This window comes from Tinamus guttatus, unplaced genomic scaffold (assembly GCF_059628265.1).
Source record: "Tinamus guttatus ecotype Peru unplaced genomic scaffold, ASM5962826v1 Tinamus_guttatus_pri_ptg000008l, whole genome shotgun sequence".
NCBI lineage: Eukaryota > Metazoa > Chordata > Aves > Tinamiformes > Tinamidae > Tinamus > Tinamus guttatus.
In genome coordinates, this window is record NW_028288542.1 from 3,510,994 (window position 1) to 3,538,400 (window position 27,407).

General features: G+C 40.6%; 1 protein-coding gene across 2 annotated transcripts; it reads left to right on the plus strand.

Moving 5' to 3' along the window:
- Nucleotides 1-261: 261 nt before the first annotated feature.
- On the plus strand, nucleotides 262-26,728 carry OTC (ornithine transcarbamylase). 2 transcript variants are annotated; one of them, XM_088521905.1, is made up of 10 exons: nucleotides 262-341; nucleotides 4,336-4,477; nucleotides 5,060-5,141; nucleotides 11,238-11,325; nucleotides 15,763-15,916; nucleotides 22,325-22,447; nucleotides 22,893-22,946; nucleotides 23,059-23,208; nucleotides 24,294-24,431; nucleotides 26,420-26,728. In XM_088521905.1, the coding sequence occupies exons 1-10, from the start codon at nucleotides 262-264 to the stop codon at nucleotides 26,477-26,479; spliced, it is 1,071 nt and encodes a 356-aa protein (XP_088378031.1). In that variant the 3' UTR covers nucleotides 26,480-26,728. The 2 variants fall into 2 exon arrangements, with proteins under 2 accessions (XP_088378031.1, XP_088378037.1); XM_088521911.1 differs by having other exon boundaries at nucleotides 262-338; nucleotides 4,339-4,477.
- The last annotated feature ends 679 nt before the right edge of the window (nucleotides 26,729-27,407 follow it).

Consider the following 27,407-nt stretch of genomic DNA (forward strand, 5'->3'; position numbering starts at 1 on the left):
CAAACTGTGAGTTGTGCAATGGACCCTGTGAAGAATCTTTATCTATAGAATTTGACCAAGTAAAAGATTCAGTTTCAGCCCTCACCAAGCCCAGCTTGGACTGGAAAAATCCGAGGTAGGATTTTTCAACCAAAAGATAAGGTTGTCTGTTCTTCCTACTAACCTTGCTTGCACAGCAGCACAGCTCATTCTCTCCCTCTTAGGACTTCATTTCTCTTGACTTTATTTGCAGGACTAAGAGAAATCTAATACAAAAGGAAAATGCTTTTTAATTTGAGGAACTTCTTCAGTATTGCAGTTTTATCAAAGAGCAGCAGGCATCTGGGGCGACATTTTTGGTAAGCTTATCCCGTAGATTTCTCTGGCAATCACTGACATTTAATCAGAAACTTGGAGATGAAAGCAATTGAATTCTGTGAACAGGTAAATATTTCAGATAAAGGCTTCTGCTAGGGTGTTTGCCTTCTGAGGCAGCAAGCTCTGAGTCCCTGTGAGATCGAAGGATTTTTCTTTTGATGTCTGTGAAAATCTTGTTAATTCTTTCCATGGGGTTTAGCAGCACATGGGAAAAAGTGCTGTTTTCTTCTTGAGTTCAGTGTACACTGCAGCAGGTACTTGTAAATAATAAATAACTATCTGAATAAGGGATAGGGAATTCTAAAGTGCTTGGACAAATATTCAAGTATGGAGGAGAAGATGCCCTTCTTGAAGCTGAAAGGTGAATCTCAACTTCAGCATTCATTTATTTGTATATGTGCATGATGCAGCTAGGAAGAGCAGTATGTGATATGAAGTTCAAAACTAAACTTTTAGACCTGAAAACCTGACTTTGGATTCTTTCTTCAGTGGCATTCCCTGTGACTTCAGGAAAGTATCTATCACAACATTTCTGTGAGCCATTTCTAATGTTTGTCACATCTCAAGAGTCAAGTTAGTACTAAAGACTTGAAGCTTAATTGTACATTTACATCAACTGGAAAAAAAATATTTTCCAAGTTATCTGATTCAGTTGCTATGATTTTAAAGTAGTCCTGAAGCCTGGGTGATATTTTCTTTATAGATTTTGGGTTCTCACTGCTGACAATTGGTGGGAACTTTCTCTGATTAGTGGAGATGACAGAAAAACAATTGTGGAAAACAACTGCTAATTTATTAGACTCTCCATATAATAATTGGATGTTATTTTTAGAGTTCTGGTTTTATATTTTATATCGTATTGCTAGCATAAGCTAGTATCACTGTCTGTGAACAAGTTAAGCACATGAAGGTTGATACCACATGATAACCCAAGATCTAGCAGTCTGTGCTAACGATCCTGAGTAGTTGCTATCCCTGCTCAGAAGGAAATAAGCCAACTGTTTGACCTTGCTCTTTTGCCTGTTACATTTTAACTTTGGTATGTTATCTCCTGCCCCTTCTCTGGAATTTATTTGACCACTTCTGCCTCTGTTTCAGAAGATGTGGACAATAGGGAGAGGAACATATTTCTGTAGGTCATAGCAATAAAACAGAATCATCATCATGGGAACACAGAAATGTTGAATGATGATGAATGATGATGAATAGGATTTCTAGTGATGATGAATAGGATTTCTAGTACAACTTTCTGGTTGTAGCAGGACAGCAGCAGATCAGGTCAGCTATGGATTTGCTTACCAAATCTTGAAAATATCTAGGAATAGTGATTCCAAATCATCTCTCGGTAACTGATTTTAGTGCTATTTTATATACCAGAGTAGAAGTTAGAGATGGATGATTCTCAATACACCTCTCAGTAAGGCTAAATAGTAAAACAAGAGGTCATGAACAGGAGTTTCCCTTTGGGAGATTCAGCGTAAACAATCTTTTCATCTGTCTTCAAGTAATCATAGGCTGTAATTAGAAATTCAAAGAACAGCTGAAGACTAGAAACAGTTCACCAAAGGACAGCACAGTGACCACGCAGCAAGCAATTGCATAGACAAGAACAGAACAGGTAAGCATTTTTCGTTCCCCAAAACTGGACTGAGCAGCCAATGTTCTGGGCATGAAAAATGAGAACACACAATTATGAAATTAATTTTCTTCAGAATTCAGAACACTAAAAATAGAGCAAATCTCTTGTAATCCTTAGTTTTCAGGGCTTGATTTCAGTGGTTTGTCTTGGTAGGCTATTTTTCATTCTAGAGTGGAAGCTGCCTCACACATATGAATGACCAACCTTTCTTCAAATGCCAGGTATATGCCACTTTGTGGGCATAGAAGTGCAGGGAATCATTTTCGTAGCCCTGTATTTTGTTGTCACTTTGGTTTTTGGAATGGGGCATATGGGTGCTTTCTAACTTTTCTAGGTTGTTTACTTTTGTTTGAAGACAGAAATTTAACAATTATAGCAAAATATGTAACATTATCTCATTAAAGGTCATGAGGGTGTCAGTCTTTATGGCTTGGAAATGTACATTATTACTTTAAGTGTTACTGACCAATATTCATTACTGAAGTCATATATACAATTTAGACTGTACTTTAATTAGGAATCAAATTTCAGAGATGGCATGTAAGAAAATACATACACAACACTACTCTGAACTTTGACAGCAAGAAATCCATTCCTTTGCCTGCTTAGTGCTTCAGACAGCTCCAGCCCTCCAGCGGTTTGGGGGTGTGCAGAGGCTGGATTCTGATCATGCACTTTGATGGGAATCTTTGTAGTGCTCTGTGCTTAGCTTAACGGTGAATCCTGTGGTATTCCATAAAACCTCTGGAGCTCATTGCTCTCTCATTGACAACATGTACTCACTCCCAAGCATATTAATCTCCAGGGCATCTGTGTTGCATGTGCTGCTTCTTCAAACCTTCTCCATATTTCTTCAGTTAAACATCATCATTTTCACTATGGAAAAAGCTTTCATAACAGTGGTGCTAAAATGTGTAGCTACAGCACTTTTAAGGTGTCTAGATGGAAAATACATTTAAATGTTTCCAAGTAAAGGAAAGATTCTCCCACTTGTTTTGAAACGTCATGCAAATTGTGCTGGGATGTCAAATGGACAGTGCTAATGTGCACCATAACTTTTAGATCTGCAGTCTTCTACATTCAGTTTCAGTCTGAGCCTAATCAACAAAATTCAGTGGGAAAAAAGAGTCTACTCCCCCAGGTTTAACTAATGAAATGCTAAAATCTCTAGAAGCCACTACAGGCCTATGTACTTGCCACCCAGGCTTTGTTCCATCATAACTGACTTGAAGCATGAATGGAAATTATCTTTTATATATATATATTATTTTTTTTCTTGAGCTTTCCTGGCAATGGAACTGACAATTGGCAGGTGTTATAACTGAGCCTGACTTCAAAGATGAGCTGAGGAGGAGATGCTTGGAAATAAAAAAAAGTTGCACCCAGTGTTTCTTTGATTTTCACTCACCACATTAGTTCAAAATTGCCGCCTTTAATCAAAGAGGTATGTTTGCCTTGCACCCATGCAAACTTTAGCAAGAGTACCCTGCAAGCTGTGTTAGGTTAAAAAGGGCTGTAGAAACACTGACAGAGAAGGGACTGAACTGTCACTTGGCCATCACCAGACTTAAGCCTGCGGAAATACTGGCTCTTCTCCACTGCTTCATCAAGACAGGTCATCTAAGCTCACTGAATCTCTGGGATTATCAACATGCAGTTTCACTTGATTCTAAAACTAGCTTCTCACATTCAGAGATCCGGCTGGCTGCACTGCGCGCACACGAGTAAACACACTGCTCACACTCCGACTGCCTTCTGTGTGACAGGAAAAGGGCCAGAGCGTGTGGCTATTTTGCTATTTTTAAATTTGATTACCTCATTCTCCAGTATAATGTACAACCAGGAGATTTCACACATATTTATAGAAATGCAATCTTTTATAAGCATGAGGGTGGAATGCAGCAAGTGTCCTATCTACCCCCAGAGTGTGCAAAGGGAAGAAAGAGCACCAAGATCAGTTCCCCATGTGCCCTGACAGTCTAGTTGTAAGTCATTTCACAAAGCCCTGAATGGCTTTATGCATTTAGGTTTATTTGATTAGAGAGGACAGTCAAGTCATACACATATCAGAGGGCATAAGAAACTACATCTGATGCACAGATTCTGATACAGTTTGAAAAGCTATTACTGTGGTGATCATCAGAGTAAATTGTGGCAAGTTGTCTCCATGTGACAGTAAAAGTTATTCAAATTAAATAACACAGGCCATCAGGTCTATCCATCTGGATCCAATGAGGGGGTCGCAGCAAGACAGATTTTGACTACTTGCTCTTTGGCTTTTGCAAGAGTAGGATTTTTTGCCAAATGACAAAAAGCATGCTTTTGTTGCTCTTCTGATGCAGGTGTGGGCAACCAGCACAAATGAATGTTCATCTGAAAGGCCGTGACCTCCTCACTCTACAGAATTACACAGCAGATGAACTCAAGTATTTGCTATGGATGGCCTCAGATTTGAAACAAAGAATTAAGCATAAAGGAGAGGTAAAATGCTTTAGTTGTCGTTTAGGTCACTGCGAAGGTGAAAATGACAGCTGTTATGAAAGACTGGGAATCAAGAATTCGTCTGGCTTGTTCATAACATCATCACTTAACACCTTAAATACTGTAAATGATGTACCACAAATCAAAGAAGCTTCCTGCAAAATGTTCAGAGTTTTCTTCACATACTTCAGTGGATTTTGCTAATGAAAAGGTTCCTTGGCTTTGTACAGCTAATTGTTACTGGCTAACCCCATTCATCTACAGGTGGTGTGCATGCAGCACCGAGTGGGGTAGGAACAGAAAGATGGTTCCCTGTGCTGTATGGAGACAGAATTAGTGTAAGGATTCTCCTTAATGCCAGTTCAAATCAAGCCCCCAAGTGCAATTGCTTTTTGTCCCAAATTAGTTCTTTCTATCTAACCTTCCCCATTGCTAATAACTTATTTGAAGGACAAGAAAAAACAATATGGTAAAGAAATTTATCATTATACTGATGGTGGATTAAAAAGTGAAAGAAGCATTTCACACAGGAAAGTATGTAATGGTTATAAAACTGAACTGCCTTCTATTTCTGTTTTCCAGTATTTGCCTTTGATGCAAGGAAAATCTTTGGCCATGATTTTTGAGAAGAGAAGCACAAGAACAAGATTATCTGCAGAAACAGGTAGGTCAAATGAACAGTCAGATTTATTTGAAACTCTGTACTGTGAACAGGTATGTACTGAGAAAGACTACATGATTTTGTATTTAGGAGCTTCTACTCAGGAGAAGTCTGAAGTTGGAAAGCATAAATAGGAAAAGAATGGTAGCTAATTGTGTTTTGCCCTGCCTATTAATATTACAGGCACATCCCTTTGATCACTGAAATTCCCCAAGTTCATTCCGAAATGAGATAGATTAGAAATAAAATAAAAGGCAGAAGTGTTTCTGATGTAAGCTCCCAGTCATACTGGCAAGATACACACTTTCCTAACACACATTTTAGTAAGCATCTCAAATTTAATCCTAAGCAAGCTCTAATAAATATCTTTCTAATGTATTATGCATTACCGTTGTCACATTCCGGAGTATGTGTTTAGACTGGGAATCACAGTAATGCCTTGATGTAGATTAGGGAAAAAAAGAAACTTAACATGATTACCTACAGGAGAAGATAACTTGATGGAGACTCCTGGGTATTAGCCTAATAAGATCAGGCCCTAAAACATTATTCAGGATACAGTCCTGCAAGCACTGAAACACTAGCACGTCTTTATTGACAAGGTAGTTGCTCTGAAGTCAGTGGGGACCACTGAAATAAATCATTCATGTGTTTGTGTTAGCAATATTGTCCCTGTATTTTGTCACTATCCATTCTAACTTCATGCCCCAGGAGTGAATAGGGGTTGGTGTCTGTTTTTGGGGCACCTTTTTAGTCACTGGGGGAAGGAGAGCCTTGCCCTTCTCATGTTTAAATTGACCCAATATCCCTTAGGGAAGGAACAGGAAATACATTGAGTATTCACATTTTTCTATAAAACAGAATGCCAGAATGTAAAAATAATGGGAGGAAGATGGAAATAGATCATCTGCAACAAATTCAGATTTTGCCTTCATGTCCTCTGGCACAGTGGACATGTCCTCTGGCACAGCAGTTTGCTGATGCTGCATTTGTTCTCTTCAGATAAGCAGGACTTACGTGTGGGTTTTTATCTGGACTTCTCTCCCTGTGAAACCAGCCCACCTTTGAACTCTGGAGTTCTTAGGCCACTTTATAATTGCCTGCCATCCTAGTACATGGGCAGGGAGTCATGAATTCTCTGAACATGTTTATCCCTCTTGCTTGTGTATTTTGACAGAAGCATTATTTAGGCCCTGACTTTTGAAGGCTTATGGAAAGGAGCAGCTAAAGAAAGTTCAAATGAATTATCTTAAGGCTGGGAATTAATGCACCTAAATTCATCCAAAGATTAAGTTCCAGTGAAAAAAACACCACTTATTTTTGAGTAAGAGCTTCCCACAAGGGACTTTAATACAGTTTAACATATGTGCATTAACTTCACACCTTCAGTTAATTGGTCTTAAGTCCCTTAAGCCTAAAACTTTTATTTGAAGGCAGACTCATTCTTTTTTTCAGGCCAGTGAAATTCTATACATTTCAGCTGCTTTTTGAGTTACGTAAGTTCTCCCTTGGAATTTCTAATTTAAAGCAAACGTGGGGTCATACATCTTCCTTTTAGCTAAATGAGGTATTTTCACACCAATTTTCTAATGTCCAGTGAAGATTGAAATGTTTATTTATAAAATACACAAATAGTCTCAAATAGCATTTCCCAAGAGCTGTACTTACAAGATCTTGGAAAAGGTCATTTGTGGGACAAAGCTCTGGTGATCAGATTGATATGAATAAACTTTGCAATGCTCAGGAACTATTAGATGAAAACCAATGTATTTCATTAAAAATAAGTAGAGTTTTGGAAGGCATTAGTTACACAGTCTGCTCGGTGTATTGTCTAGTAGATGATTGCTATATATTAACATTGTGAGTTTTGTTGTCCCTACACCTCTAAACTACACATTTGAATTAAATAAACATTAATTTGCAGTGCAGCGTAAAAAGAACAGTTAGCATTTTGTGTCTCTAAATTATGTTACTCTAATGGCGTTGGAACTGTACTAAATAATGTTCTGACTCCTGTGGTGCAATTTCTCAATGCCTTACTCTTCTGACAAATATAATTTTGTCCCAATTAATATTTCTAAAACTCATATTATCTTCACATTTTTTTTAAGACTAGTAATTGTTTTGCAAGTTCAAGGCAAAACTACAAATAGCTTCCATAGCATATTGGCAAAATAAATCCATTTTCACTGAGCCTGATAAATTTATTACTATCACCGACTATTATATTAGAAAATGCGTCACCTGTGCTATTAAACTGGAAAATATGTCATCTGTTTGCGGTCAGAATCTCAAACCCATTCTATATAACATCTTGTGTAACTTTTTAAAACAAAGATATTCCACATAGTCATATATATTACTTATAAAATAAATATCCTCAGGCATGGTATAAAGGTGAATACCCTGTTTGTGTTATAGGTTTTGTGTAAAATACGCTGGTTGTCACTTCTGCTCTTAAAATGCATAGCTGCAGTTGCTTTTCGGTGAGGAAATTAGAAATAAATCCATCCATTTCACAGATGCTGAATAAAGGCAATATGTCACAAGGTAGAAATGGAGAGGAAATAATACAGGCAGAATAGCTCTGTATACCTTCTTGCATTGTGTGCTGGACACCCAGCCTTTATAGAGATGTTCTGCCACTGGCTTTAGTGGTATTACTCCCAGGTCACAATGGCACGAGGGGAAAATTAAATGTACGTCCTAAGTATGCTACATACAGTCACAATAACAGCTGCATCACTTCACATATTCTAATGTACTTGGCAGGAAAGGAAGAATGTGTTATTTAGTTAGAATGGGGAGTATTATGTAGCTTGGCTACATCACAAAGAGGGCAAGAGGTCTCTGTTATCTCACTAGCTGCTTAGACTGATACTTTGAAAAAATATTGTTAGGGTTTGGTCTTCTGCTTGAGAACTGTTCCTGTAATTGCTGTTTAGAGGGTTCATATTTATCAGTCTAGGGAGATAGCCACTTGTAGATTATAGGTTTTTGTTGGCACTGAGTAAAACTAAACTAGCAAATCCAAATCTAGATGTCTTGCAATGTTCAAAAAAAAAAAAAAAAGGCTCCTTCTCTGGGCTTGAGAAGAAGGGTGTTTATGTCTCCTCTGTCTCTTTGTAATGGCTTTATGAACTAGAGGATTCACTTTGGCTCTTTACCCAACATTACAGGGAAAGATTGGCATGAACATCTCACCACATGACCATATAACTACCACAACTTATGTCCTTAGTAGAAGTGTTCCATAAGTCAGCTCGGGACTGTGCCACAGCCTGAGACGTAAGTCAGATGATGCAACAAAAAAAATAGGTAATTAGTTATCATTTGGCTTTAAATATGACCATTTTGCAGCAATGAGGAGGATCGGATCTTCCACTTCATCACAGCACTGAAGCCTGTTTGTTACTTGTTCGTGCTTGCGTATCTTCAGGAAGTGCTTCTACTAGTATTCTTCATGCTAATTAAAACACAGGCTCTTTTTCTGCAACTATATCCAAAACTACAGTACAGAGCTCCTGTGTCTCCAGATGGAAAATTCTGGATGGAAACATGTTCTCAAACCCTGCACAGATGGCTGGTTCAAGAGCACAAAGTCCAGCACCATAGGGCTCTGCTGTGTACATGGGCTCCAGGTGGTAGCTCTGACTGGGTTACCTGATGTCTGTCAATTCTAGGTAAACAGTCTGATTCCTGTTTTCCTACCTGGGCATCATTCACAGGAAAGCAGGACATGTCCATGGAGCCTGGGATATCAAGAATTGACTGAAGTGTATTCATTCAGAAGCCTGAAGTGCAGAACTGTTGTTTTGTGTAGAACATGCAGATATAAATCACTAATATAACCATATATGTGACTTTGAAAAATAACTGCAGAAAACTGGGAGATTACTATGAGTGACTTTTCACCCTTGAGGTCTTGACTTAAAAACCTGTCTTGAATAGATGGGCTGTAATGTCCAGGCAACGGTTCACAAGCACATTCTCACAAACACAGTGTTTGGGTCTGTGCTGCAGAGAGAAGGTGAAAGTGTATGGGGAAACTTAAAAAAAAACCCTCCTGCCTTAATGCAAAAAGGCTTCTGCAAAACCATGACAAGAAGGCAGTGCAACCAGCAAATTTATAGTGTATGTTTTTATAAGGATAAATAATAATAACAGATTTAGTAACATTTCATTCTAATCATTGTCAATTGGGGAAACCCTTAATGATGGCAAAGTAAAATCTGGCCCACTGAATAACATGAATATACTCCAGCTCCACAGGGGAGCAATTGGCCCTTTAGAAGGGGTCTGGCACAGTGTCACTGGAGCATTCAAAAGGCAGTGACCTGCTGATGTTATTTTTACCCATTTGGTTTTACAGTCTAGGATCTGCCTCAGTCCGTAGTGGCAGGCCTCACGGCAGCCCTACCACTGCACGGGAGGGCCTCTCCCGAGGGCTGCCCCGTGTGGCTGCGCTGCAGCGGGAAGAGCATTAGGAAGGACGGGATCTGGCCCAGCCTGGAGCCTCACCTGTGCTCCGTGGTTTCTTCTCTGAGGAGTTTCACTGTTCATTCCTGGTTCGGTCATCTTTGAAGAGTGGTGGCTGTGGTATCAACTTCACACCCTGTTGAAACTGCAGTCCTAGCGATGTTTGCAGTGCCATCTAATGGCTAGCACCAGCTCAAGCAGCCTTTAGCTTTTTTATTTGTTTTACTTTGTGTGTGTGTGTGTGTGTGTGTAAGGGCCCAGAATTTCTTAGCACCACCAAGAGACCACGCTTTGCTAAAGAAGGGGGACCTCAGCTCTTCAGTGCTATATGCAGCTTTTCTCTTCATGGCAATAAAAATAATGTGGGTTACCTTTCAGATTTTTATCATTGCTGCTGTAGATACTGACTCCTCCTCATTTTCTTGTTTTGACAAGATTGATCTGTCCACATCAGGATTCTCCACAGATTTCCTCCATCATGGAAATTAGAGACAAGGAGAGACTTTCCTGACCATTTATCTACTAGAAGGAAATTATTTTCATGTGGAAAATCTTCACCAATGCACAGGAAGTGCCCTGGGGGCTATCTAAAGCCCTGTTCAAATCCTCTGCTTTGTACTTCCCCAATTACAAGACTTTTTGTTCTGTGCAACACCTCTGCTAAACTCTTTGTGTCAGTTCCTAAGTCAAAACCCCTGGGGCCATCATACTGGAGACTCAAGGCAGGGAGGCAAAAGCACAGAGACTTGTATGACAGTGACTCAAAGCTGTTTTTCTCCCTGTTTAGGTCAGTTGGTTGCTTATAGCAACTTTTTGGTGGTGGTATCATGGAACCGAGGCAGGACAGAATCTGAGATTGGCCCTTAGGGAGATCTTTACTTTTGCCAAATGAATATCCCAGCTTCTTCTAAGTTCCCAGAAATGTTTTATATTCTTAAAGAGTGCTTAAGTCTTGATTCCTTGTGGAGGAATGGATTCCATTCTTTGAGCCTAATCCGGTTCCTTGGCTTAGTTTGTAAATTCCCTCATGTTGTAGGACAGGGGAATGCTCGCAGCACCTGAGGTCTGTCCTTCTCTATCACACTGTAATTTTTAAGGCACTTCATTGAAGCTCTTAATTTTGTTATAGGGCATGAGGAGCCCTAAGGTTTTTGAGGTGAATGAATATTCTTGCAGGCCTTTTCCGTAGCTTCTTCTGATGATGTGGAACTAGACCTATCAACTGAGAAGGATCTTCCTAGTTCTGTGATGCTGAGTATCTTTAAGTTGATACAGCAGAAATGATGCATGATTCATTCAGCATGATGAATGGATTATCTAGTTCGTAACTGGAGCCATGGTAATGCCTTTGACAAAATGTGGGCTTGCAGCCTGAATGAGTGTTCCTCTGAAAAGAGATCAGAACTGATGCCCAGGGATTCTAGCAAGGTATCATTTGGGTGTTTTTGTTCTAGCATGCCTTTGTGTTTTGTGAAGTCTGACTTCAAGAGTCTGAAACATTTGCATGCCCTGCTGAGCCTTACGTTTATTGCTGGAAATATCTTTTATGGGAGAGAGTTATTGAAGCTTGGTTGTATGTTGTTCTGGTGTTAACCTCTCTTTTATTTGTCTTCATTGCAGGATTTTCTCTTCTTGGAGGACATCCGTGCTTCCTTACATCACAAGATATACATCTGGGCACTAATGAGAGTCTCACAGATACAGCAAGGTTGGTAAGATGTTGTTTGCTTGATTGGTAGATGTATAAGGAAGTATTCTATCAGGCTGAAATGGTTATCGTATAATTTTATAAGTTAATCCTTTCTTTCCACAAAATTTCAGGACACCCTCCACATTTCTTAAATATTTGCAGGTCAGCTCACAGAATCTGTAGTTCAAAACTCTGTCATTCCATCCATTCTAGCTCTTCAAAACATCTCACAATAGGATATATATTTGTCAAATCTGGGTTTATGGAGATCCAATGAGGATGAAAACTCGCACAAACAGAAGTGTTTTACAAATTTCAGTTATATAGCTCCAGTAGTGATATCACATAAACAAGATTAGAACATTCTAATATTGTTCTGCCTTCTGACTTCTGACGGAGCTAAAAGTACAACTGACTGGAAATCAAAACCAGAGGCTTTATTCATCCCAGACATGCCCGCTGCTGGGGGAGCCTTAGCCTGTGTAGGGTGGCACTGAAAGCCATTGTGGTGTCTTTCTCTCACCAATACAAAACTGGGCCAAAAATTTGCAGCAGGTTCCCAATTCCTTGTGTCCTTCTACACTGCAATACCCTCTGTCAGTACTGCTAGGTTAACTTTTCCTTCTCTTACCAGCACCTCTGGAAAACCTTGTTCATGGCTACCCCCTTGTGCATGCAGGGATGGGTAGCTAGCAGCCTGTTCCCAGTGCCATAGCTTACTTGCTATAGCTCTATTGACACAAGTGATGAAGGATTTTTCCAAGTCAAACATGTAGCTTACTGTGTCATCTTAGAGGTAAATGCCAAACATTGATGAAAATAGGTATTAATCTCCAGGTGTCTTCCTGTGGGTAGCCACAGTGAGGAGATGGGAGACCATGCTAGGAGATGGGACCTGCATGATGGGCAGGAATGCTCGTGTGCCAGGGTGGAAAGGTGTGAATCAGGTATTTGTACCTTGAGAAGGGACTGGACACATCAGGGCAGTAGGAAATGAAGAAGAAATGCAGTGTCCCCATTGGGAAGGAGTTACTTCAAGTTCCAAAATGAAATGATGTAGAAGAATTGCAGAGTGGTCGAAGGTAAGTTGTGAAGCCAAGGGAAGGTGGGATTTACCAGAAGCAGCATGAAATTTCACTGTGGCATCTGTGCATGTGAAGGGAAGGACACATGGTGAGAGACTGCAGGGCAGTGTGATGGGGCACCATGGGGCCAGTGAATCCTGGCAGGGGAGGGCCTGCCCCATCTCACAGCCCTGCGAGGGAGCAGGGCAGCGTGGGCAGCCCCAGCCACTGGCACTGGGCGCTGCCAAAGGAGCTGAGGCTACTCATGGGTTGGGATTGAGATAGGCACAGGAGCTGGTGCAATGCAGTAGGACCTGTAGCAAAAGGCAGAAGCAAGCAAATCCTCAGAGGAGTCCTCCATTCTCTGGAGAAAAATCTCACAACACCAGCCTCCCTTTTCAGTTTCCCTCTCCTCTTGTTCTTCCAGACCCTGCCCCTATTTATGACCGAAACCTGGGGGGTTTTACATCTCTGCTGAGTCATGGCACTCAGCTGCTACAGTGGTGGGAGCACTGTTGGCTTTCCCAAGTTCTTACAGAGCCCCCCACATCTGCTTTAGTCCTGCTCTCATTAGCAGAATTACTATTGACTTTGCATAATTAAGACTGAACTGTTTATCCAAAAGAACAAGCTAAGAATTCATTCCTTGGCATTTCCTGTGAATAAAGGATGACATGCCAACTTCATTCAGTTAATATGAGAATAAAAAAAAAAATAAAAGAATGCCTGTATAGACCCACAGGGTATTTCAATTATTTGCAGCTTTGTGTCTGGGGCTCTAAAGGCTTTTGAAGCATTTAAGATTGAGACTTACAGCAAAGGGGACACAGGGCTGTAAAGGTCCCAGATTTTTATTAATGCAGGTAAGTGTTGAAAACATTTCTGTTGTGAAAGTATTTTGAGTGACTTATTGCTTGGCCATAATACAGTTCTTCGTGCTTCACAAAACATTTATATTTGCACTGACACAAGAGCAAAACTTACCACCCATTAAGGAGCTTTAAGCCCTTCAGTGCTGTTCAGCATGTCTGATATATTATGTGACATGAAAAATGAGTAAAGCAGTTCATTTGTGCACCACTGTAGCTCAGTGACTTTTAACAGTTCACTGAGATTGCTGTGGGACAAATCTTCTCATCTATGGGGAATGAGGTTTATCTTTTTAAGCCTTTTCACCATTTACTGAGAACAAGTCTGCACTAAGTCCCCGTAGTAGTATCAATAACAATGAAATAAGAAGTCTAGTTAGAAAATTAAATCTTTGAGTAATATATACTTTCAAGACAGAAAATAAGGCATCCAAATCTTGGATAGTAACAATTTACCCTAAACATATGTAAGTGTCCCAAAAATTACAATACTATTTTTAACATACAGAGATCTACAACAAAAAGAGAATGCTTTTATTTGTGCTTAATTATGGAGAAAGAAACAAAACAAAACAAACAAAACAAACAAAACTCGTGGTCAGCGATAACACAAAAGCCTTGCTCACTCCCTCAAACATAAGGAAACTGGTAATATCAGTCACCTGATGAGCCTGTGCTTACTGTCCCTCACTTCTGAAAACTTCATTTTCATTAAAGACTCTTCTTTAGCTAGGTCTTTTTTTTTTTTTTTCTTTAAGCAATCCCAGCCTTACACCATTTTCTTCAAGCTCATTTGGTTACAGCAGACCATCAGGTGAGGTCTAGCTTTTTGGCCGAGCTCAGCTTGGTTTTGATTTCATGAAGGGTAAGCCCAGGTTCAGACTGGGTTTCCCCTGTAATATGACATCTAGAAATGCTGACAGAAGGGCTGCCTGATGTCTTGCACTAAGTGTGCAGAAATTCTAGTGTCTACTATCAACAGAATAAGGAAGGAAGTACATCAATGATCACTACTTGCTCTGGGATATACTAGAAAGGAAACAACTTTCTAAATTCTTTACCAGCTGTATGGGGTAGGGATCGACAGACCTAATGTCCTAAAAAGCTGCCTAATGGGCAATTTCCCAATGTAGCTTCTTCTCTTTCTTGGCAATAGAGGGAATAGTTACGTCCAATTTGATGTCCTACTAAGTGGCCAGCGAGAGGGATCATGAGTCCCATCGTTGATGACTTGTTCAAATCAAAGCAGGTTGTCCATAGTCACATGATTCAAGGCAGATCAAACAAACAAGCAAACATAAACTTGTGAGGTAGGAAGAATTAATGGCACAAGTAACAACTATTCCAATACCTTATTTACCAGGTAATACCCTGTTCAGCTCTTCCTTTTCACTTCCATATATCTTTTTCTTCGGAGAGCGTTGCACAGGGAATTTTCTAATGTTTTATAGGAGTTTTGCACATGTGCAGAATGTTTGACACCAACAGAAAAAAAAATTTTTTACTGATTTCATCAGGAGGTTTCTCTGGGTAAAGACCATAGTCTGGTAAAGACCAAAGACCAATTGCACCCATATTTCCACATGAGGAGATATCAGAAAATCTTGTGGCTATTCAGAAAGATGGATATTGCAGGAGTTTTTCACTCTTCAGTCCCCTTGTTTTGTTTTAAGGTCCAATAAGAGATAATATTAAAACATACAAAATACTACTATAAAGTCATGCTTCAGAACCTGATTGTAACAGAAATGCTGAGCTAAGCCACAATTTATGTTTAATTTATCAAAAATTCAAAACATACTGAGTATGTTATGCTAATGCACTATGCTAATCTCTGAATCTTTCACCCTTTGGCAAACAAAGTAAGACTAAATGATTCCTACATGCCCTTACCTATGTACCAAGTTTCAAACTTTGATGTTTGAATGGTGATACAATTTATGTAGATAGGAGAAAGAAAGGGCTGGTGTTGTTGGCCTTCTGTTTTCGTTTCCATTGAGATCACTAAAGAATTGTGCTAATTTGATACAGATTTTTTAGTCCTAATCCTTACATGGGTCAGGTAACATGCAAACTAAAATGTTCTGTCAATGCTACATTTGTTCTTTGCTGTAAGACTGAAGAAATGTTTCATCTAACCGCTTCCACCAAATATTTAAATATCTAATATTCAAATATTACATTGTCAAGCTACTTCTTTATTTTGTTTCAGTTAACATTTATAAATGCTAAATCAAAACAAAACTACAAAATGCTACAATCAAAAACTAAAGAGAAAAAGCATTGAATACGAGTTGTGTTCATTTATTTAGTATGGTTTGCTAATAACTAAAGCTACTTACCTATTAGCAGTTGTTAAATGTCTGCATTTAAGTGTGTTATGTAGGCAGCATGAATTATTCAGTTAGCTGGAAAAATCAATTCATTATCACTTCTTGTTAATATTTATGTGTTGCACATTGAAGACTGCAACGGACATATGTTTATGATTTTCAACTCCAGTATTTTCGGCCATCCTCTAGGGTGCTGTCCAGCATGGCAAATGCAATCCTGGCTCGAGTTTATAAGCATGCTGATCTGGACCTAATGACGAAAGAAGCCACAGTCCCCATAATCAATGGCTTGTCTGACTCACACCATCCTCTCCAGATTCTGGCTGATTACCTTACTCTTCAGGTAACTATTAAACCCCTTGTTTAAGGTATTTTTCTGTTTTTTTGTTTGTTTGTTTGTTTGTTTGTTTTGCTAAATCTTGATCTCAGTAACTATTTGGAAAGTCAAGTTCAAAAGCATTTATTCCTATTTTTTTTAAATTGGTAATTACATGATATATTATTTAGAGAGATCTTCATCAAGCAACATCATTAAGGACCTGCTTAATTTAAAACAATTAGCTAGTCCTATCTGCTGTAGTGGGACTGAAGTTAAGCATAAAATTAAGTGCTTCCTCAGAATTAGGCCACAATTCAAGCAATGCATGGTGGTAAGATAAATGTGGAAAGATAAATATGAGATGCTGGCTCAACCAGAGCCAGTGAAAGCTTTGCAACAGACTTAAAAAAAAATGGGATGGGATTTTCTAGGGTGAAAACATATCTTATCTGATCACTGCCTGTAAGAAGGTTAATACAGGGATGTTGGATAGTACCACTGATTCTTCAAATAAGGTAAAAGTTTATGTATAGGATTTGGGCTGCTTTCCTGCAGTGCAAAGGAAATGTACTTGATATACATGACATACATATAAAATACGATAATGACACACGTTGCCTTGTATTGCATATAAACTAGAGAATTTATGCAGCTGTTTTATTTGACTTGAGCAAATATTTCTTCCATATCTCTGTAAATATTTTTCTGCTTGAATCTGTCCCTCCTTGCTTTCAGTGCATACACAAAATGTACTTTTATTTTCTCTTCTATTTCTAAGATTTCTGTGTTTGCCAGTGGATCTCTAAGTGCTCTTTGACCCTCTTTAGCATGTTTTTGCTCTTCCATTTTCTAAATCCTGTTAATTTTGTCATTTGCCTTTTTGAATCCTCTCCACGCACTTCGTCTTTCATCTGTAACTGCCTAGTTTCCATTCATTTTGTGGGAATATTTTTGGATTGATGCACCATGGCTTCTCATTACCCTTTGACAGGCATATTTTAGTGGGTTTTGTTGTTGTTGCTTTAGTAAATTCTGTTACAGGAGCATTCCCAAACAATGCAGCTAGTATATTTTTAAGGGCTGCCTTTTTCTCATTTTGTATTCAGGATATTCCTGTCAGATCATAAACTGTGCTCGTGTCATGAAAATGAGGATGAGATTCTTCAGATTTAACATCCTCTTGCGCTGTGGCTTCTTCCTGAGCAGCCTGGAGCCCGCGCACACCAGCTAGCTAAGCTGGTTTCCCCCTTGCCTGTGCTCGGTCTCAATGATGTCCTCTGCAGTGACACATGTAGTGCCAAGAGGTACGTTCTTCTTGGCATACCTGAGACCTTCTTTCTTAAAAGCTTTTGTGAGCTGAGTTTGCTCTTGAGATGAGTTACAACCCACTAGAAATGATGGCAAGCCCTTTGCCACCTCAGTTTGAGAGTCTGAGGATTTGGCTTTCCGAGACTACGTGTCCGTGCATGTTGCTGTGCCATTCTGCTTTGCTGCCTGTGCTGGAGGCCGGTGGCAGCCCCTTCCTCACGCCGAGGGCGCCTCTCCATGGCTGAGGGGAGGCTGCTGCTCGTTGGTGCTGCTCCCCAAGGCTGGGCCGAGGGGCAGCGTTGCACAAAGCCTGTGCTGACGCCGATTCCATGGGTATTAGTGTCCCGGCCAAATCAGCTATCTCGCAGCTGACCATGGCTGACTGCAAGATGGCCTGACTGGTCTTCAGAGCCGATCCGTATGCTGCCAGCTCCATGGGTCGCTGCTCTGAAGTGGACTTGCTTTTTGCAAAAGTGGTTGGTGTAATAGCAAAGATTTTGTCAGGGAGATTCTGGATTCTGCTGTTAGGTTATAATTATATAATATAATTCTGCTGGTAGGTTATAACTGTTGTGCTTTCTTTGCCTACCTAGCATCACCAACATGAAATTGGCTATTTTGGGCTCTCGAAAGTACAACTAAGAGATTTTTTAATCTGCTTGTCCATCTCTATCCTTACTGAACAGCTTCGTGTCAGCATTAATCATAATAAATATTTTGTAATTCAAGTACCCCCCCTTGTAAGTTTTGTTTTTATTTTGCACTATTATTTTTCTGATTTGGGTTGTCTCATTTCCAAACATTATATAGAAAGTTACATAGATTCTTCTAGCTTGTCAGTATTCTTTGCTGCTTTTTAAGGTAAATAGGTGGCTTCTTTTTAAATAACATAACGAATTACAGTGTTACACAGTTTAAAGAGAGCTGCCGTGTGTTCTTTCTCATCTTCTATGTCTTCATTCTATAAGCCAAAGAGTTCAAATTTTGTCATTCCCAAATTCACCACCATTATCATTGTCATTATTCTAACAATTAGAAATCCCAAGAAAGATCCACACCAATCCTCTGGAATATCCTGCCTCAATAACCATGACAAACACAGAGCTAGGAATAGGTAAGATGACTGGCACAGCATCTCTCCTCAGCTCAGGTTGAGAGCCTGTAGATGCCAGGTTGCCCAATTTCTTATCTGCTGGGTTGCGCTGCCTCCTAAAGTGCTACAGCTTTGGCTGGTCCCTTGCTCTCCAATTTTAGGTTTGATAAATTATCAATTCATTATTCAAAAGCTTTTTGTAATTGAGGCTGTTATGAGTGATGCTCTCAAACATTTCTGAAGCAACCTACACTACTGTCAGGGTTTCAGGCTAGCTAGAAATAAATCCAAACACAGAGTCAGACAGGAAACTTCTTAATTAATGAAACTGATCTTCTCCAAGCATACAACAATGCTAAATCATGGGTAAGAATAGAATGACACAGTAAAATAAGCATGAGCATGATTAAGTAGATTGTTAAATCAGCATTAATCATTTTGCAGGATTTTTTCATGTGAATAGCAAAAGCACTATAGAAGCAGTCACCAGTTTGCCAAAGAGGCGTTGGGGAGGTAGAAGGGCTTTTAATTTTCTACATTATTTGTGTGTGTGTGAGGTTTTACTGGAAGTAGAAAAAATATATTGAAGTCACATCCCAAATACAAAGGTATATTAACCTGCGGAAGACCTAAGCAATTAAAATGTCTGCCTCACTATGATAGGATTTGGAAAAAATGGGCAGGGATGCAAGGGACAATCTGGGCGTATTGTAAAGATTCTGGCTGAGGCTAGGTTGCTACCATTGTGGCAAACCACTTTTCACAGGATTTTCTCTGTGTAGTTGTATAAGCATACACCATAAAGCAGAGAAAGAAAATATATGTCTCTCTCACTGTGGTTTTTATGTCGTCCCAGAGCAACCTGGTTCTGAGCAACACAATCAGCTCATCGTTCTCACAGTCATTCTTGGAGGCTGAGAGTCTCTTGAAGGTCCTTTCCAACCAAAATGATTCTGTGATTCCATGATTCTAGGTCTGATAATATGTACTACAGTCATAGTCACAGTGCACTGGCTTTAAATGAAGACGTTGGAGTTATCTGGCACACACTGAGCTAGGGCTTCTTCTATCAGTGAAATATCTTCGTTAAGATCTGCTCAACTATGTACCCTCTATGCAGCAGTCATGGCAGACCTGGCTTTGCAAGTTACAGTCCAGATTATGTGGGTTACTGTGTGGCCATCTCCACTTCTTCAAACCTGATCTGGACCAGCTTGAGGAAAGACACAAAAATAGTTAAGATGTTGTGCTTCTTTTAATGCAGAGTAGCAGCTGGTAATAAGGTGGAAGTTATTTAACATAGCTGTGTATCTGTGACTCACTAGTCAGTCAGCCAGCCAGCTTTGAACACCACATGCTGGGCTGCCTATTTTTAAACAGTGAGATCAAATGAAGACAGGATCGTCTGATTTGCTCCTGGTTGTGGGATCCTGCCTGAGCTATCACTAGCCCCTCGCAGGAAATGACCTCTTCAATGCCTTAATTTTGACCTTCTCCTATGAGTGTCGTTGCTAAAATGATCGATAGTTTACCAGGGAGAGAATACCAAGGAACCTACAAGAAGTGACAAGGGGTGGCTTGCTACCAAAGCCTGGGAAGCTAGTTAGTCTGAAATCAGGCACAAGCATGACTGCACTTAAACTATAGGCAGCCTAAGAGTCTATGAGGTTTAGATTGCAACTGCATTTTAATGTCATCAAATGTTCCAAATGCTACTATTTTTGACTCAAAATTGTGGTCACTGGCAGAAATGACACTAGGTTTCTTCTGAAGCAGCTCCACAAATATTTGCTCAGGAGAAGCAGCTGCCAGGAGGGGAGGGGGTCATTGTAGCCCCTTTCCTGCTCAGTCTTTTGGCATCTTCACTGAGACTGACTACAAGGCTGCCAGGTAGTACAGCTCTACAGCAGGGAGGCTGATGCTCTCTGACAAGCTCTGAATCATGTCACACACTGTGCCGGGGCACTGTCTGGCTTCCCGTTCCTACAGTGCCATGGCAGTGTGGCCCAGCTTTGAAGTGGTGCCCCGAGAACAGAAGGCTCTCCATCATGTCTTTAAAGTCATAAGATGGAGAGCAGGCATGTAGAAGTATTTGGTTATGTCTTTACATATTTTCTGGTATCAACTTAAGTGCATGCAAATATGCATATTTAAAACAAGCCTCTTTGAAGGGCCTCAAATTGTTCTAGTCTGGAAATGCACACCTCATGATGCTCTTGCTCCTCCTTAGGCCTTGCCTGCCACTGGCTGAAAGCCAGGGTAACTGCACATGTGCAATGTGCAATCAGGTAAAGATACAGTTGGTACTGTAACACTGCTTCAAGTGAGGGTAATATCTGCTTAATAATCTTAGTAATCTTAACAATCACTTCCTTCCTTGGTTATGTAACTGAAGGCAGATGATGGAGACAGTGGAGATCATGGAGCAAGGTTTTCAATGCTGTCTCCCATAATATCCTCATAGGCAAGCTCAGGAAATGATGGATAGATGAATGGACAGTGGACAGTGGGAGCTCAAAGGGTTATCATCAGTGGTGCAGAGTCTAGCTGGAGGCCTGTCCCCCAGGGATCAGTTTTGGGTCCAATCCTGTTCGATTTATTCATCAGTGACCTGGATGAGGGGACAGAGCCACCCTCAGCAAATTTGCTGCTGATACAAAACAGGGAGGGTGGCCAATAACCCTAGAGGGCTGGGCTGCCATTCAGAGGGTGCTGGACAGGCTGGAAATATGGGCAGAGAGGAACCTCATGAGGTTCAACAGGGGCAAGCATAGGGTCCTGCTCCTGAGGCGAAACCCAGGCACCAGGACAGGCTGGGGGTGACCTGCTGGAGTGCAGCTCTGCAGAGAAGGACCTGGGAATCCTGGTGGACAAACTGACCATGAGGCAGCAATGTGCCCTCATGGCCAAGAAAGCCAATGGTACCTGGGGGAGCATTAGGAGGAGTGTCACCCAGCAGGTCGAGGGAGATGATGCTCCATGGTGATCCCCCTCTACTCAGCCCTGGTGAGGCCACATCTGGAGTATTGTGTGCAGTTCTGGGCACCCCAGTACAAGAGGGATATGGAAAAACCGGAGAGAGTCCAGAATGGGGCTATGAAGATGATTAGGGGACTCAAACATCTCTCATATGAGGAAAGGTTCAGAGAGCTGGGATTATGCAGCCTACAGAAGACTAAGAGGGGATCTTATCAGTGTGTAGAAATACCTTAAGGGAGAGTGTCAAGAGGATGGGGCCAGACTTTTTCAGTGGTGGTGAGCGATAGGACCAGGGGCAAGGGCCACAAACTGAAACACAGGAAGTTCTGCCTGAACGTCAGGAAAAGTTTCTTTACCGTGAGGGTGACAGAGTCCTGGAACAGGCTGCCCAGAGAGGTTGTGGAGTCTCCTTCTCTGGAGATATTGAACACGCACCTCACTATAGGTGACCCTGCTTGTGCAGAGTGGGTAGACTAGATCCTCTCCAGAGGTTGCTTCCAAACTCAGTTCTGTGAGTCAGTGGAACTAGCCATGAGTGGCATAGCTGCTTTTGAAGTACTGGTTAAAATGTAGTTTAAGGGCATGGCCATTTTGTAGAAAAGAACATAATGTGGAGGCAAGAAATTAGAGAAAAACTGAATAGGGATCGTTAGATAGTTTTGGGCAAGGCTGGGAGGACCTTGGTCACTAGAATTGAGTTAACAATTCCTGCCATTCACTGACATCTAAGAGCACCAGTAGACAGCTGCAGCTCCAGTGTTGAAACCACTAGTGCATTGGGCACCCTGGACCTCCCTGTCTCGTGTATGGGTCAACATGTTCCTCACCAGAGAAAGCTCCAACACTCAGGTCTGCATACAAGGCAAGACACAGGGCCATTGCCTTGCTGACTGTCTTGTAGCTGCCGCAAGTTCAGCTAGTGCCATGGGACTCTGGAGGGAGGCAGCCTTCCCTGGGTCACACCGGCCTGATCCATCTTGTGTTCTGCCTTTGACCTCAGCCTGCTCTGCTTCCCTCCACTGCAACCCGGCTCTGTGTGATTTGGTTGGCAGGAGCACTACGGTGGCCTAAACGGGCTCACAGTGACCTGGATCGGGGATGGCAACAACGTCCTCAACTCCATCATGATGAGTGCTGCAAAGCTGGGAATGCATCTCCGTATTGCAACTCCGAAAGTAAGAAAGCTGGTGCATGGAGAAGGGAGATCAACCTTTGCCAATTCCCGTGTCAGCCACTTGGATCCTTCCCAAGGGCCTTGGCTAGGGTGCTGCATGCATACTGAGAGTTAGCGTTATTTAAGAACAGAGGTTCAGAATCTTGATCAGTTATTTTGATGCAAAACAGGAGTAACTATAATGATCCAGCTTCAGAAGGGCTAAGGGGCCCTCATGACTGCTGGCTCTGTGGGGGAAGAAAAGTCCATTTGAGAAAGCACTGAAACATCCCCAAACTTGTCACCAAAGAAAAATGTAAAAATCACTGCACTGGTGGAAGTGTTTTATATTAATCTTTTTAGAATGCTGCATTGTAATATAATATATGAAATGTAAAACAAAGAATCAGTTTAAAACAAAACAAGCAAATATGTTCTGTAATGTTACATATCTTCTCTTTTGGCAGGGCTTTGAACCAGACTTCAGAATAACTAAAATAGCTGAACAGTACTCCCAAGAGGTATGAACCTAAGTTATAACCTAATACAACCGCTAGAATAGAGTTTATTTTATGCTATAAATGAAGTTAAATTTCCTTACTTTCCTGATCTTCCTTATCTTATTCACATTAGTATGGTACCAAGTTACTTCTCACAAGAGATCCTTTGGAAGCTGCAAGTGGTGCCAATGTGTTAGCTACAGATACATGGATAAGCATGGGACAAGAAGAGGAAAAGAAAGAAAGACTAAAGGCATTTCAAGGTTATCAGATTACAATGCAGGTAAACGCTCAGATTTATTCTTTTGTTGATGTTTTTGTAAATCATATTTGTGAAAATCAACACCAGCAAACCAAGGGTTTGGTACTTCCTGCAGTGAGGCCACTGACTAACCGCATGCAAACCTCATGTGCAAACCTCAGCTTGAAAAACTCACAAAGACACTGAGGCTGAGTTGTGCTCCTGCTCTTCCCATGGTTTGGCACCTCTCAGAGCTTCCCAATGACACCTAACTCCAAAACATGAGCAGTGCAAGGGAACCAACCCTTTACTTCTTGATGACATAAAAAACTTTAAATGCGACCTAAAAAGTTCTAACCTCTCTTTGTCACCAGAGAAGATGGCTTATGTTTTATTTTTAATGAGCAGCTCACAGGTTAAGTTTAAAAGTCCACAGCCTGGACAGAATTTGGGGCAGTTTTGTGTACATCTATCAATGGATGAAGCATTAAATAGATGTGTCTTTAAAAATCATATAGCTAAAATACTTACCTGAAAAAAAAAAACAGAGAAAATAGTAAGTCATAAAATATTTGTTGTTGAACATAAAAAGGACATCTTCTTTGCTAATAGATTTACTGTTTTAATTGACAGAATTTTAATATAAGTTCACAAAGTACTGTTAACAGGTATGTATCTGAACTGGCTTAAAGTGCTTTAAATCATTGTTCAGATATGAGATCGATATATGATGAGTGACAATATCAAAAAACTCTGATTATAGCCTTTTAAATCATATTTTAATAAGCTCTTGTTGCAGTTATCCATAGTGTTACATTACTGTATGGCATTCCAATATATTGATCCACTAAGCTACTAGTGTTTAACTGCCCTACTAAAGCCAAATAAGTTGGAATGAAATTAGGTTTTTGGGAAGTCAGCACTGAACTCTTACTGACTTGAGTGGGGCTATTCCCATCTTACTCACACATGGACAGTTCTTTTGATGTCACTGGAATTTCTCTGAATTCATCATCAAAGTCACTAGAGCAGGAACTAATATAACATTTGTTAGCATTTTTACCACTTACAGTTTTCATTAATGCCCTAGCGTGTTCCTATATTTTTATATGCTTTTTGATATACAGACTGCAAAATTTGCTGCTTCCAACTGGGCATTTTTACACTGTTTACCCAGAAAACCAGAAGAAGTTGATGATGAAGTATTTTATTCTCCACAGTCACTGGTTTTCCAGGAGGCCGAAAACAGAAAATGGACAGTTATGGTAAGAAATGAAAATAAAACCTAGAGGTTAGGGTCAGGCTTTGTTCAGCCTTTCACAACAGGCTTGGTATGAACCTGCTTCCTCAATAAACCCTAAGTATTAATACATATATTTCAAGTGCATCCAATCCAGCAGCATATATAGTTTTGACTATATGTGTAGCACAGATGTTTTTGGCCACAAATGTAACCTATTTTGATGATAATCTGCTGCTGCTTGACCCAGTTTTTATCACCTAATGAAATCTATAAATAGTAACTTTCATTGTAATGATTGACTTGGTTCCTCCATTTTAAAGCTTGCTAAATGCAAGAGTAGGCTTGTCGACTACAGTTTCCCTTAAAGCAGACAGTGCTAGAGATACTGTACTTTTCTCTCAAGAAATGCTGCCGCTGAGAAAAAGCTCCTGAGTGGGAACTTTCTCTGAGAAAGGACTGCCAGAGGAAATCTTTCAAGGCCTCTGAAACATAAGGACCCTCAGTTATGGCCTGGGTAACCCTGTGTGTTCCATGGGAACCACAAGAGCACATTTGGCATTTAATATAAACCATAACTCCCCTCTCAATATTTCTAGGATTTCAGAAAATTACTCTCAGATCTCAGTAACCTGTTATTTGTTGTTGGCTTTAGAACCATCATGTTGACAAAAGCTAATGAAAACTTTCAAAGCAATGAAAAAAAAAAGAAAGAGTTCTCAGAAGAACTCTGCATTTGATTTTGTGGCTATTATATTTGCCAGAAATTCATCTTTTGGACTTAATCAGAGTTTTTTAACACATTTGTGTTAAATTCATTACATATTTTTGGCCTTAAATTTCTGAAAAGTGCTCACATTACTGAATTTCTTTCTGAAATGTTACTAAATGCCTCGATGTTTTTTTAGAGGACACAAAACCTTTATTTTGGATTCAAGCTGTACATTTTTTTGGGGGGGGGGGGAAATATGGTGTTAGAGTTTGATTTTATCAAGCTAAAAAGAAGACCGTATGGGTCTTGTTTCCATGTTAGTTTTGAATGTTTTCAGCCCAGCCAGCCAAGTGAAACATGGATCGTTTGCTGCGCTGTAGCTCCGAGCGGGGCACGGGGAGCAGTGGGGCTGACGGCCGTGTGTCGGGGCCCCACCACGTGCCCACGGCCGCCTGTCACCCCAAACAGCGCTCAAAGGAGAGCGAAGGGAGGCAGCAGGACCACAACCCCCTGCAAGGCCCTTTGTAAATGCAGTTCTGGGCCAAAATGCCAATTTGCAGCCCGACCTTGCTCCAAGTAACAACAATGTGAATCAAGGAGTGCCCCAGCAAAACAAAGCAAAGCGCAGGGGTCTGTTGTGTACACAAACGTGGGGAGGAGACCAAAGCAGCTACTTCAACCCTGTATTTTACTTAGCTGGCATTTCCATTGCTCTCTGCCATACCCAAGGCTTATGGAAGTGTATATGAAGTATTGGAAGGGGGCAGAAGAGGAACATGACAAACCATGAACCTCTGCTAGGATTTTCCAGGTTTTACTCCACTCAAAAAAGGGCAACTAAACTAGGATAACAAAGTCCTTACTCGGATATGACTGTCTGTGATGCTAATGGAGCTTCTGCGGAAACCTCCAAAAGCCAGAGGTATGAAGAGCTGGAGGTTTGGGTACCTGCAACAACTACTAGGAGTAGCTGAGGACACAGTGTGACCCACAAAAAGGACCTTAGTGTTTGGTCTAAATATGCTTTGTCTGAATTTCCCCTGTATGGACCATTAACATATTTTGGCTGGACTGGGAAAACTTATCAGTTACTAAACAGAATACCCTAAAAGATTTTTCAGGTCTTTCCTGATTCATCATCAGAAACTCTAGCAAATAAATCTAAGTGTGAAGTTTTTGTCAGGACAATAATTTTCAACACAAGGCTTCTGCGATATAGAAAATATTTTTCCCTTATTTATTTTTAGAGAGAATCTGTTTCCAATGTGATTGGATTTTTTTTTCTTTTTTCCCTCTTCTAGGCTGTCATGGTTTCCCTGCTGACAGATTACTCACCGCAGCTACAAAAGCCTACATTTTGATGTTTGGAATCCTGCCAAGAGAAAACACTCCTCGTCGGCAGAATATTCTGGTCTGCAAATGCGTAGCTCTTCTTCGGAAGAGATCAAAGCAATGAATGCTTCTTTAATAAAACTGTATAGATGCCTCTGTGAAACTGCACAAAATTGCATTACATTTGTGAAAATTTTTGAGACAATAAACACCACTGCAAAAGCTGCCTGATGCTCTAAGTTATATATCTTTTTAAGCGATCAGCATCTCTGAAAGCTTTTCCAGGCTGTATTTTAATGATTCTCTCTTCCAGTGTCATAGACGTATCATAACCCTTAGCTGCTGGTCCTAGGCAGCATGCACAGGGCACCAATGCATCCCTGTCTGGCCTGGGTTCCCGTGGCTGTCCTCCGAGCCGTTGCAAAACCCTGTTTCTGTTTGACACCGAAAATGTGGGGCCCTTGTCAGCACCATCCTCCTCAGCACTCTTCCTGTGTGCTGGTTCCGGGGGATGTTGCTGCTGTGCGGAGTAGGGACGGTATGGAGGCATCAGTTCCTTCTTTAGCCATCTCCCTCTGACTTCCACTCCCTACGTAGAATTCTGTCTAAAAATGCACGTTTTCTATTTCTCTCAGCAAGTATGAGGGACATAATATAAGAGGATGAGATACAGCTCCTCTGTAGTTTGCTGTGTTTCATCCACCACTATAGCGTTTGCACGTTTCAGCTAATCCCTCTCACTAGCAAACAGGTCCAGGATGACTGCACTGCTTATGATGATTGGATGTGTGTGTGTAATATTTTTGGTAAAGCTTTGCATTGCTGTTAATAAACACTTCCTTGTTGCTGTTAATTAGTTTCAAGAATGCATTGATTCTTTTCCACTGTAATACTTGAACAGTATTTGTGATTTTTTTTAATACTGTAAATTGGTTTCTCTTTTCTGGCCAGTCGCAA

Coding starts and splice junctions, on each gene's coding strand:
- OTC (XM_088521905.1), top strand. CDS start 262: ATGCTTTTTAATTTGAGGAACTTCTTCAGTATTGCAGTTTTATCAAAG. Junction 342..4,335: donor CTGGGGCGACATTTTTGGTA/AGCTTATCCCGT, acceptor GCTCTTCTGATG/CAGGTGTGGGCAACCAGCAC. Junction 11,326..15,762: donor AGTCTCACAGATACAGCAAG/GTTGGTAAGATG, acceptor GCCATCCTCTAG/GGTGCTGTCCAGCATGGCAA.